This window comes from Pseudochaenichthys georgianus, chromosome 10 (genome assembly GCF_902827115.2).
Source record: "Pseudochaenichthys georgianus chromosome 10, fPseGeo1.2, whole genome shotgun sequence".
NCBI lineage: Eukaryota > Metazoa > Chordata > Actinopteri > Perciformes > Channichthyidae > Pseudochaenichthys > Pseudochaenichthys georgianus.
Genome location: NC_047512.1, coordinates 16,928,498 through 16,941,376, shown reverse-complemented (window position 1 = coordinate 16,941,376; position 12,879 = coordinate 16,928,498). Strand labels below are relative to the sequence as shown.

Below are 12,879 nucleotides of genomic sequence, written 5' to 3'. Positions count from 1 at the left end.
CAGTAATCATTTCAAAGTGACACAGAGACATTGGATTAACCTTCAGCAGCGTTTTAATGCCATTGAACACAACTTTTGATCAGAAAACAGCAAAGGTAAGACGTATTTGCCATTTTGGGTCCGTAAAGTGAAGTTGTGTGTTGTCTTTGCTGGCTTTCACTGCCACAAGTTTTGGTCGCACAGTGATGATACGTATACCAGTGGAATCTGTGGAATCTCAGCTTTCATATGATATCTAGTTTGAGCAGATCCGATGAAGTATAACATATTTCTACCGTGAGTTATGTGCTAAGTGCGCTAGCACTCTTTCGCTTAGTGCCAATTCAGAGGCTCGGCGTTAGACTTGTGTTTTGTTTCGGTAAAAATGGTTCATATCGTCAGGTAGCTGAGTTTCTTCCTGTTAAGTGGGTATGCCCATTCATAGTTTGTTAAATGTTAAGAAGCCCTCAGACGCTGTTTCTTGCAAGATGTTGCGGGGGCTCAACAAGGCTTAACAGGTTAAAACTAGCTGCACCTTTACCAGCTTTGATAAAAATATGAATGCATCAATATTTATAATCAATAAATATAATATATATTATTATGAAATAGACCAATCTGCATAATGAGTGCTTTTACTTTTGGTAGGCCTACTTTAAATATATGTTGATGCCAATACTTCTCTACCTTTACTTAGCACTTTGATTGCAGGACTTTTACTTGTAACATAGTATTCCTACACTGGTAGTTCTACTTTTACTGAAATACAAGATCTGACTACTTCCTCTTCCCCTGACTGTTAATAGGTTTTTAATTGCGGCGATAATCTCTGTTCTGGACTTCAACTCCCAGAAGTATTAGCGGTGGTTCACTGTGTTTACAACCAGCTGACATCCGGCGTCTTCCCGTCCATTAGCCACCGATATACCTCAGTCAACGATATCCATTTACACTCGATATTTTCTCTACGAAAAGCGCTCCCCGCTGATTCGGCAACTCAACTGAATGCAACATTTCATCACAGTCATCAGATGCAGGTGAGCTTAACGGGACACAAATCTCCGTTGCATATTTAGTTAGCCAGTTAGCCCGCGGCTAACCAGAGATAGCAGGATTGCCATAAACTAAAACAGGAGCTAATGCTAATTTTAGCATAAGGCTTCCTATTCACAGCGACCAGTTTCGACATCAGTCAGCAGCACACAACTCGGTGCTAGTAAGTGTATTCAGGCTAAATGCATTTTTAAAGATGTTCAACAACATTTGATTTGGTACTTGACACCAGCTGATTTGCATCATTAGGTAAATCAGGCTAATATAATAAACATTAGCCCGCCTGCTCCACTAGCTTAACGTTAAGTGTGTGGAGGATAAGCTCGTCTCTGCTGTAGCCTGCCGAGCTCAGTTTGTTGTTTTAATTAGCTTAAATCACGGGGAAGTGAGCCAGTTTGCTCCCTACTTTAGGTAGCTGTTGAATCTTGTGCATGTCACTCGTTTGATTGACAGTGTTATGATGTTGGCTGCGACATGTTAGCTCGGGTGCTAATGGATTATATATGTAGTGATGGTGCCAGGCGGTGCAGCTCACAGTGTTTGTGTTGTTTGTGTCAGGGCTCTGGCCCCGTCTCCAGCAGCTGAAGCACACCAGCCCTGTCCTCTCTGATCCTCGTCCACAGCCTTCATCCGCACCGAGCCATGACCACCCAGAGGGATCTTGATATGGTGAGTGAGGGTCTGACACCTTTTCTCTAGTTATATTTCCAAACACCAACACCAAGGTGATCTTCTGTTGGCTGATGTCTATGTGTCTCTGCAGTCTGTCACACCTACAGCTGCTGCATGATATTCAGAGATTGTACACTTGATTAATATGGGGATGACATGACATAAACGTTCCCCTAAATTAAAAATAATTTGGGGTTTTGGGGCCATGGTAGGGAAAAGGGGAGGAGTCAGGGATTACTAACCTCCACTAACACTTAGCTGGGACAGTGACTGCTGCTCCTGTGAACACCATCTGTCTAATCTCAGTTAAAACGTTGCCCTACTTTCCTTTCAAGGTTTAGACGCCAATTGATTGTACCCTCTTACTAAATCCTGGCAACAGTCCCCCACTATTGGAATGGACACACAACACCCATTTAGAGACGGATCACAAAATATTGAATTATAATTGTTTGTGTTTATTATGAAACCCATGAGTGCTTGCTTTCACAACAGCAACAAGTAGTCGACTGATCAATTAGTCGATAGATAAAATAAATTGACGGCAATCATTTGTGAATCTATTAACTGTTTACTATCATATTAAACTGAATATCTTTGGGTTTTGGATGGACAAAGCAAGACCTCTGTAGACTTCAACCTTGGACTTTGACAAACTGAGATGTTTTCTTTCACTATTTAATATTTGTATATATACATTTTATAGTCCAAATGATTAATCACTCAAATAATCAGCATAATCGATATTTAAAATAACTGGTAGTTGCTGCCATACCATTACCTACAAATATAAACTTTATATTCATATTTTACAAATAAAGGATTTTTGTATGTGTGAAGCTGAATTGCATCTTCTTTTAATTTAATAAATAATAAAAACATAAATTTGGTTATTAAAAATAGACAATATTAATTGTTTGACAATCTGTTGGACAATCAGTTAATTATATCTAAAGTGATTTATAATAAAGCATTATTCAGTTAATCCAATGACCTTTTATCCAGAACTCCTACATCAGGTAATGTCAGCTCAGGTTCGGTTGGATAGCCTCTCCAGAGAAGCCATGGCCGTGAGCTTGTGAATGTTTTTAGAAAACTTGACGACATCACGAATGGATAAGTATTTGGTAAACATTCAGAAAGTAATTCACGGCACTGTTTCAAGGATTTAATGTCTTTCTTTGGATTGGAGAACATTTGTGATGCGGGATGTTGCCATGTGTAACCGGGCAGATCTGACTTTGTTTTGATTTTTTGGGGCTGAAAGGGGAAGGGGACAAAGCTTGGTAATGATGACATGGGTATGTAACACCACATCGAGGTTATTCAGTTTAAAGGGGGGAGGGGAAGTGCCACTGAGGGAGGATTGAATTTGTAAACAGATCAGAGAGTGGGGTCTGACGTCACACCTCGTGTTAAGTCTCTTTGTTCTCTCCTCTGTGAACCCGAAGAAAGTTCATGTCACACCTTCAGATGTTGGGGGGAATGAAACCCCTCTGTCAATCCTGACCCCTCAGCAGAGATGTCTCGGGAGAAGATTTAATTGACTGCATGCTTTTTTCCCTCCAAGTTATCTTTTGGAGTAGCGGCATGATTGACCAGAGATGATGGATTAATGGATTAATAAGGAACAGGACTCGGTGCAGCATAAATTATATGCCTAAAGTCCAAAATGGATAAATAATTCAGGTCAAATTGATGTTTTAATCCTGGCCATGAGCTGACTATACAAACAGTATTTAGTAAGCGCACAAATGAATATAGAAAAATGAGTACAATCCCTTCTCTATTTCTTACTGCCTGAAATCTGTGAGAAGGAGCTGGAAGGACTCCAGACAAAAGTTTATTTAAATGGACAACATTAGTAATCTCAAATAAAATGTGTACTGAAAGACATTATACTCAGTCCATTTACATCATATTTTTAAATACACACTAACATTGATGATGTTTAACCCTGTACACATTGGATGGGTAAAGTGTAAGTTCTGTTAATCATAACTATATATGGTTGACCTTTTTTTTCATTACTAAGCAGTACCATTACTAGCCTCATCCATTGTCTTAAACACTTACAAAAAACACTAAAAGTTTGTTTAAGAAAAAAAAAAGTACAAAAATCGTATGAATATATGACAAAAAGGAGGTGACAAAACAATATTGATTTTTTCGCGTTCAAATAAATACATATCAGGACTGCATTTAGAGCAACTTATTCAGGTTAAAGTTGGTGTAATACATGGTGGTGTTCGACCATCGAATCATATTTCAGCGGAAATACATCTTGCAGCTGACCTTAAGCACTCTTTGTCTGATGGCAGCTGATTGATTTTGTTGATGAAGACATCGGCTTGGGGACCATGTGTGAAATCTCAACACTGTTGAACATGAATGTGACCACACACACACACACACACACACACACACACACACACACACACACACACACACACACACACACACACACACACACACACCCTGAAAGCTGAACGTCTGCACTGTCCCTAACCTCATTTAATACAAAGGAGCTAAACAAATATTTTGTATCACGTTCTTTTGTGTTTTTAAAACATCCAAATAAGATGGTTCACAAAAGACAAAGAAAAGACGGAAATCAAGATGTTTTAACTTTAAAAATGAAGGAGTTTAATACCAAAACAATATATTATGTTGATCATTTTATCAATGACTTGTGACAGCTCTTAGTTTTTTTGAAGTGTTGATGTAGTCCGAGTGTGGAGTGTCCCACATGGGTGTCCTGTGAATATTTACGGCTTCAAGGCAAGTAAAAGCAACTCCTTTTTATTTATTCGTTTATTAACATATTGGTTTTTGTGGTTGCCCAGAGGATAAAACGTTGAGGGAGCCCCACTGTTAAAGACTCTCCCACACATATGCACAACCCCCTCGGGGCTACGCACTGGCCATCTAAATGTAATAACGTGGCCCAGAGCTGTCTGGGACACCTGGGGTTATCGCATTAGGCCGACAGCCCGGAGAGGAACTAAAGGGCCAGTGTTCCCCCGCAGCCCCACCCTGATCTGTTGTCCTCTCTGGCAACAGGGGCTCACTTCAGTGTAAGCCCTCGGTGAAGGAAGTCGTCCAATTCGAAGGGTGGAGATCTGGTGTGGATAAATCTAATTAGACTGGAATGCCCGTCTCTTCCCAGCCGCGTGGAGGTCACCGCATGTCTGTAGAGGTCAGAGGAAGTGGAGGGATTCCTCCGACACTAATTAAGATCGACTCTAATGGATGTTTGGTGTTCTGTGTTGGCGCTCGTACGACTTTTCTATGGACTGCAATTGAGCTGTTTTTTTGTTGTTGTTTTAGGTGCACCTCCGCCTAATCCTGGTCAGCGGGAAAACGCAAGACTTCACTTTCTCCCCAAATGACTCGGCCACAGACATCGCCAAGCACGTGTTTGACAACTGGCCCGCAGGTACGTTTTTATAGGATTCAGATAGCGGGTTTTTTTTTGTGTTCATTTTATATATTTCACAGATGTTATTGCTATGCAGCTCTTCTGTTTCAGTCATACTCTTTGCTGACTCAGTTTCTGTCAATAATTCCATATTATATTAGGATATTAATATAATATTATTGATTATTTTCTTTGTCTGTTTTCTTTGTGGACTACCACTAGCAAGGCCTGCACATGCTCGTTTATAACGCTAATATTAAAAGGCTCACTTTCCCACTCCTTAAATAAGTCAAAAGGGAGCACACGGGTAATCGCAATAGTAAAAGTGTGTAGAAAAGTTGCAGTAAACATTTGAGTTGTATCGATAAATAAACCAGGCCAATAAATCCGTTTGATATTACCTTATTGCAGATAAATCCATACATTGGCTAGTTTTAGGATCATTTAGAAACGGTACCATGCATATAATGTATTTAAAAGTTTAACGTATGTTGTGTTTTTTTATGTAAAATATTTGCCCATTGCATATCTTTGTCACAATTTGAGAAACCTACAAATCTTAGTGATGTGCGTTTTTAGATGAATGTGTTTATATAAAAAGTGACTAACCCTTTTATCAGATAGTTTCAAAATCATTGTTGTCCTCAGATCTCCAGTATAGTTGTGGCTACAGTAAGTGATGCTCTTGTTTCTCTGCAGGATGGGAGGAGGAGACGGTGAGCAGCCCCAGCATCCTGCGCCTCATCTTCCAGGGACGCTTCCTTCATGGCAACGTTACCCTGGGAGGTAAATAAACTGCATTATATTCCACTTGAACTGAAATGTTTCCCAGAAGACAACAGGTGCAACATGTCTTTTATATAAATCGCAGTTGTTCCAAATGTAGTAAAGGGAGATTTTGTCGATATTCAAGCAGCTCTGTAGGTTGTTCATCCACAGCGTATCTGCAGGTTTATTAGGCTTACAAGCAAAATATTGTATTGGTCCTGTTAGGTTCATTATATTCAAGTTTCACAATAGAGATGTAAAACTGGAAACATGTATAAAATAGTATCTCCAATAAATTGTCATAACTGTAATCTTAAGTTATTTCACAGTTGAAGAATACTGGTGCTCTGACTTAAAACAGCATTGTGGTTTATTTCAGTTTCACAGATTCAGGATGTGACGTGATTAACACATCTGTTGCCATAGTGACAGGAGCTTGTGAAGTCACCTCAGTCTTTTTAAGATGGTTGTGTTGTCCTTTCAAAAGCACCATGATGATGTATCTTCAAACTGTATCATAAGCATGAATCCTTCTTCAGGACCTTACTGTTTAATGTAGCTGCAGGATAAATAAATAATGAGGTGTCTTTCTTTGTTTAAAGCTCTGAAGCTGCCACCAGGCCGAACCACCGTCATGCACCTGGTCGCCAGAGAGACTCTCCCAGAGCCCAACTCTCATGGTGAGGATCTTTTCTTGTCTTTTCCGTTGCAGAATGTAGTTACAGAACAAGGTATATTGTTGGATTTAAGTAGCTTCATGCCTTCAAACTCCCAAGTTGTCCTTAGGCATGATGTTGACCAGTTCTGAGAATATGGAAGAGCTTCGCCTTGCTGCTCGGCCTAACAAAAGCTAAAATAGTTCACTCTGGACAATAATACGTTACTGAAGCTGAACTGAAGTTACTGAGTTAAACAGTTAACGGCTACATTTCTGAAAAGCCTGGTGAAGGCAGGTAGGAAATCAAAGTCATAAAAGAACAAAATAACCTAAAAATATATGTTTTTCCACCAAACTTTTATGCTTTTTCTGCATTTAGATTGCTTTGGGGTCTATTGGAGATATCAGCCATAGAGAGATTAATAATAAGTGCTTCACAACAGCAATAAACAACTCAATTACAACAATATAAATATTTAAAACAATTATACAATACACAAAACGATGGTGTATGATAAGATATTAAAACAATAGCATTTATTATTAGACAAACGATAATCCACAGACCTTTTTATGTAGAATTATTTTCTTTTTACCAAATAAAATTTAGTAATTTTTTTTTTTTTTTGATTTGGGTGAACTGTAGCTTTTTCACAAGATATCTGGGCTGACAAACAGCCAAAACAAACTGCAGGGCTACACCTATGTTTCCGTTGCACCTTCAATATGCTGATGCAGTTTTAGGTAAATGTTAGAGGTTTCTCTTAGGATTTATTATGAGCGTAGGATCTCTTTAAGCGCCGTGTGTCTATAGCAGCAGAGCACGGAAGTTGATAATTTGCTTTCTCAGGCTCCACTTTGTTTGACCTTTCACATGCATCATTCAGTAGGTGTCGCTACGGCTGCTCCCTCTCAGTCTGCAGAGCCATGTTTCAGCTGGTTGCTTTTAAAAAAATCTCACCTCATGTCTCTGCTGTCTTCTCTTTGTAGGTCAAAGGAACAGAGAAAAAACCACAGAGAGCAACTGCTGCCTCCTCTTGTAAAGTAACTGAAACAAACCTTTTCCACACACATACACACATATATAACACACACACATGAGACACATTTATTAACATGCACACACCCTGTTCTCTCCTGCCTGTCATCTGGATTTGGATCACAGGAAGTCCGGTTGGGGCTCTCATCCGCTTTTGGTTGAACGCTTGTCCAATCTGAGGCTTTCATTTGTGCCAATATATTCACTTCTCCCCCAACTTTTACTGTGTCGGCAGAATTTGCTGTTAGTATTCCTTTTAATTTGAAGATCATGACATTAAACAATACCCTGCTCCCTCGCGGACCTCAACAAGTTTTAAAGAGCCGTCACACGTGGTGGAAATGGACACAGAGTTGCTGTAAATAGATTTTTGGGCTATTACCCTTCCCTACTAGTCACATGGATGTTTCCCTACTGAATGCTGTTAACCCTGTCATTGCACTTAACCAGTTTGTTGATTCAGAAAATGTTTATCGTGTGTCATCGCCATCATTTCCCCCCCTCAATGGCTTGTTTTATTTAGTCAGAGGAACAGACCCTAACTCCCCACGTGGTAGAAAATGTGCCATCACCGTCCTCGTCTTGTTCCTCACTAACTGAGTCTGGCGGTCTGTATCAGCACCAGTGGCGTTTGTGCCATTACCTTACACCTGTTTATCCTGGGAATAATGGACCAATGGAGACAGGACTTTATAAGGAAGAGGAACCACCTGAGGGGGCGTTCGGGATCAAACGGGAACAGACTGGAGGCGTAAAAAAGATGGAGTCGACGCGTAGCTCGTGTGCCGCCGGGTGTTCACACCTGAGGCTTTGACTTTAAGGACTAGGCCGTCGATGTTTCCTCGCAGCGGACGCGGCAGGCCAGTGAATCGCAGACAGAAGAAGCAGTTGAAGATGTGAGGGAGGAGTGTCGTTGGTGTGTGTGTGTGTGTGTGTGTGTGTGTGTGTGTGTGGTGTGTGTGTGTGTGTGTGTGTGTGTGTGTGTGTGTGTGTGTGTGTGTGTGTGTGTGTGTGTGTGTGTGTGTGTGTGTGTGTGTGTGTGTGTGTGTGTGTGTGTGTGTGTGTGTGTGTGTGTGTGTGTGTGTGTGTGTGTGTGTGTGTGTGTGTCCCCTCTACTGGACACTGAGAGCGAGGCAGGGGGGGGAGCTTCTCCCACCTGGAGGAAGAGTTAAAGGAAACATTGTTGGTGGTGTTTCACCTCCTTTTCATTTGGATGCTGTCTTTGCTTCATGTTTGCCTTTTATCGTGGAAATCAGTAATATCATTAATATTGAAATTTAAATATATCAATTTTTATCTTGTGTATAGGTATTTGTTAAATTTTAGTGTGGGTGAGTCTGTATGTGAGTGTGTCTGAGGGTGTGTGATGCACGTGGCATACTGTATGATCGCTAGTGAGGGCATGTGGTCTTAAAAAAATTAAGGTGGTGCACTGGGAGTGTTCAAGGGCTGCGGTTTCTTCAGAAACAGTCGGAAACATTTTGATTCCTTCCATTGAGTGTCCTTTGGTTTGTGTTTGTCAATGTCACTGCTATGAAGTTTAGCTCAGTATGAATAAATGTAAAAACAAAAAATGCAATGTGTTCTACATAAAAGCTTGTATTATAAATTAATAAATCTTTAAATAAGGCAACTTCTCTTGGTTTATTTCAATATATTTTCTATTTGCAACTAAAATATATTTCAGTCTGGTAGGAAGCTGATGGAAGCCAAGGGTTGAATCTGCAGCTGTCAATAATGTCTTGGAGTGTCATAGAGACCAAATAAGTTTTACTTTTAAAAGGATCATTTGCTCTTAAAGCAGGTTTTATGAAGATCTTATGCAGTCAGTGTAATACCAGACCCCATTGACAAAACAATCATTTGGTGATCACTTTGGTGCTTTTTACTTTTGATTCACCAACACAAACTAACAGATTGAGGCAGCCGTAGACCAGAAAACCCCCGTGTTCTGAGCGGTAAAATGATTGTTTTTGTCACTGGACTTTGGTGGGTTTTGCAACATGACTTCATTTCCCTGTCAAAAGGGCAGCAAGGGAAAGTGGTAAAATATTGTTGGTATAGATAACCCTCAACTCAAACTGATATTGATTTTTGATTTGTCTGGATTTTGTTTAGGTTGCTAGAATAGCTTCAGCTCCCATATCCAGCTATAACTTGCTTTACTCCCTGACAGAACATACTTTCTGCTTCACTGAACTGGAAGCGTGCCAGCTGTCATCCACTGCAGGTTATTCACTGACTGGATAATTATCCATTTAAAGACTGAGGCTGGAGTTTCAGTCACATTTTAGCACGTATCCATTTGTCGACAGGAAGGAGAGAACATCATACTTGTCACTGGTCAAGAATCCAAAATAAATCAGTAGCAATTACCAAGTTGTCCTTTATAATTTATTTTTGTTTAAAGGTGGGGTATGTAATTTATTTCAGATACACTTTTTGTTATATTATATTACATGGAATGCTCTTAACATCCCGATAGCAATGAATATATTAAATGCTTTGACAATAAATATATACAAAAATGTCATCTGTGTAAAAAGCACGACCAATCATTTTAGCCGGCACGGCTAAAATAACTGGATGGCCTACCTGCCTGTCAGCCTTCCATCTCGTGCACACATTTATCTCGTGCCCTCATTGGTCATGTGCGCGTTCGTGTGTGTTGGAGGAGGGGCTCTGAAGGAAGTGGCAGATTCTTTTCGGCTGCGTAGTTTCAAATTCTAGCGCACTAGAACTGGGCTGCAGTCGAATAGTCCAAAGATCAGCTCCTAAATTCTAACCCTATCGTCTATTCCTTGACCTCTGAGTGAAACGTCACGGGGTTAAGGGATAGTGGATAGGAGAATTCAAAAGGACTTAGGAGAAGAGACTGCAGTGCTTTAGAGAATCCGAATGCACTTTCACTATCCGACGTGTTTATGATGCGCCAGCGGACGTCATGAATGTGCGTCTGCTGCTGTGGGGGAACTATGGAAACTACAGTTTTCTATACAGCGGACTACAACATGGATGTTTAATAAGAACGAGGGACTACTGTAAACTCATCTAGAGACTCTGCACCGTGCTCTGATGCTGCTGCTTTGCTTTATGAACGTGGACAACAGAGAAACATATTCTTCATGACCAAAGTTGGAATTGAAATAAAAAAGGAAAGTGAAACTTATGCTCGCCACCCTCTCCCTCCGGTCCACATTAATACAAATGATCCCAATACGTATGATTGTATGAACTAAATATCTTAAAATCAATACAGATGTATTTATTATAAACGTTAGTCCTTATCATCTATCACTGTGTATATCACCATTCAAACATCTTTTAAAAGTTGAACAAACTCCACACAGCTCAGTAAAGACTGAAATGTTGACTTTATTTGATAATTTCAGTAAAAACTAACGTTCATATTTCTCTTTTTGATTATAATACTGATGAACGTTCAAAACAAAGCACTTTGGCAACTTACCACCTACGTTTTAAAATGCTTAATAAGCACCGTAACTCTCATGATATCATTTCTCGGTCATAATCGGTTGTTTCCGTGAACGGCCGACTGTTGAGTGACGGCAAATGCTGCGGCTGCAAGGCATTGTGGGGCAGCATTTTCGCTTCTCCTGTCGGTTAGGGAGGTCCAGTGGTTCCTAAGCTAAAGGAGGTTATAAAGGAAGTTTGAAACCTCCTTTCCTATCATTCTCATCATTCTAGAGAATTCGAACGGCACTTATCATGGCTGCCACTGAGGGACTTCCGTGTCATTTCACTCCTTTAGGAAGGTTCCTAAGCTAAATGGACTATTCGACTTCAGCCCCGGTTTCTCCAAAATTACCCACCTCACCTTTAACTGTCTCAACATAAATGTTTCAATTCTGAAGTTTTATTTGCCTACCTCTAGGTGGCGGTGTCTCTCTGTTAGCCTTATGAGTGGCTCATCATGGGCTGATGGATTGAAGCTTATATTTTTTATTTTGTCTGTACAAAATGCTCTGATATATAGACATTTTTATTGATTGGGATAAACCCCTTGAGATGCACAATCTCGTTTTCAAGGGGGTCCCGACAATAGCAACAACTTACAGACATAAACAAAAAGACAAAATGCAAAACATGACACACAAGACAAACCACATACTGTTGAGTAAAATTCAAGCAATGCATACAATCAATACAATTTGAGACAGTCGAGCAAATCAGTTTCATCAATATCAGTTTCATTAATAACAAGTACAGACCAGGTGAAAGTGAGATGATAATGCATGTTTAAACATACCCAATGATGCATAAGATCTTATAGCAGCAGGTAAAGTATTCCAGTCAGTTGGGGCTTTGAACATGAACGCTCTTCTGCCAATCAATTTTTTTGCAGAGGGGATAGAGAAATAAATCTGAACAGAATGTCTAACTTGATGATTTGGTGAGTAGGGTACGAAATACTGCTTTAAATAAGGGGGATAGTTAAGATAAATTCATTTAAATATCAGCTGAAGCCAATGCATGTGTCTTCTTACATTTAAAGAAGGCCATTTAAGTTGGTTATACATTGTGCAGTGATGTGTACGAAAAGGACAACCAAGAACAAATCTGCATAGTCTGTTGTAGGCTATGTTGAGTGGAGCAAGATCTGATTTATGTGCATTTTGGTAGACAACATCACAATAGTCCATAATCGGAAGAATAAGTTGAGAAGCAATTCTCTTTCGGACACAGAGCGTAAAACAATTGCGAGAGCGGTGTAAAACACCGATTCCGTAATTGACTTTTTGTATTACATGCTTTATATGTAATTTAAATGAAAGTTCAGAGTCTAGCCATACACCAAGATATTTAAAGCTATCAACGTTATGCTGAGAAGTGCCATCCTTACATGTTATTACTACATTAGGTTTGGATTTGAGCTTCTGCCTGGTACCAAAGACCATGGTATAAGATTTTGTTTTGTTAAGCAGTAGTTTATTGTGTGATAGCCAGTCCTGTAAGATATTAAAATCCGATTGAAGAGAGATCTAAATTTGTGAAATATCTGATTTGGATGTATATATGACAGTGTCATCAGCATAAAGGTGAGTACAACAATTAATGAGACAAGAAGATAAATCATTTATGTAAATAGAGAACAGAAGTGGGCCCAGAGTTGATCCTTGGGGTACACCCTTTTGTTGGATCAACAGGTCAGACTGTTTTCCATTAACAACCACACATTGCTTTCTACTGTGAAGGTACGAGTTAAACCATAACACTGTATTATTAGAAAGGCCATTGCCGTGAAGTTTATCCAAGAGCAGATATCGA

The 12,879-nt window shown here is 39.8% G+C and overlaps 1 protein-coding gene across 1 annotated transcript; it reads left to right on the top strand.

Moving 5' to 3' along the window:
* The first annotated feature begins 856 nt into the window (after positions 1 to 856).
* ubl3b (ubiquitin-like 3b) lies at positions 857 to 8,538 on the top strand. The gene is made up of 6 exons (XM_034093539.2): positions 857 to 1,016; positions 1,591 to 1,701; positions 5,035 to 5,143; positions 5,825 to 5,911; positions 6,496 to 6,573; positions 7,542 to 8,538. The coding sequence occupies exons 2-6, from the start codon at positions 1,675 to 1,677 to the stop codon at positions 7,592 to 7,594; spliced, it is 354 nt and encodes a 117-aa protein (XP_033949430.1). The 5' UTR covers positions 857 to 1,016; positions 1,591 to 1,674; the 3' UTR covers positions 7,595 to 8,538.
* Positions 8,539 to 12,879: the final 4,341 nt, after the last annotated feature.

What these genes read in the sequence shown, in the direction of transcription:
- ubl3b (XM_034093539.2), top strand. Translation starts at nt 1,675, where the DNA reads ATGACCACCCAGAGGGATCTTGATATG. An exon ending in CCCAGAGGGATCTTGATATG is followed by an intron (nt 1,702 to 5,034) that starts GTGAGTGAGGGT and finishes TTGTTGTTTTAG; the next exon opens with GTGCACCTCCGCCTAATCCT. An exon ending in TGGCAACGTTACCCTGGGAG is followed by an intron (nt 5,912 to 6,495) that starts GTAAATAAACTG and finishes CTTTGTTTAAAG; the next exon opens with CTCTGAAGCTGCCACCAGGC.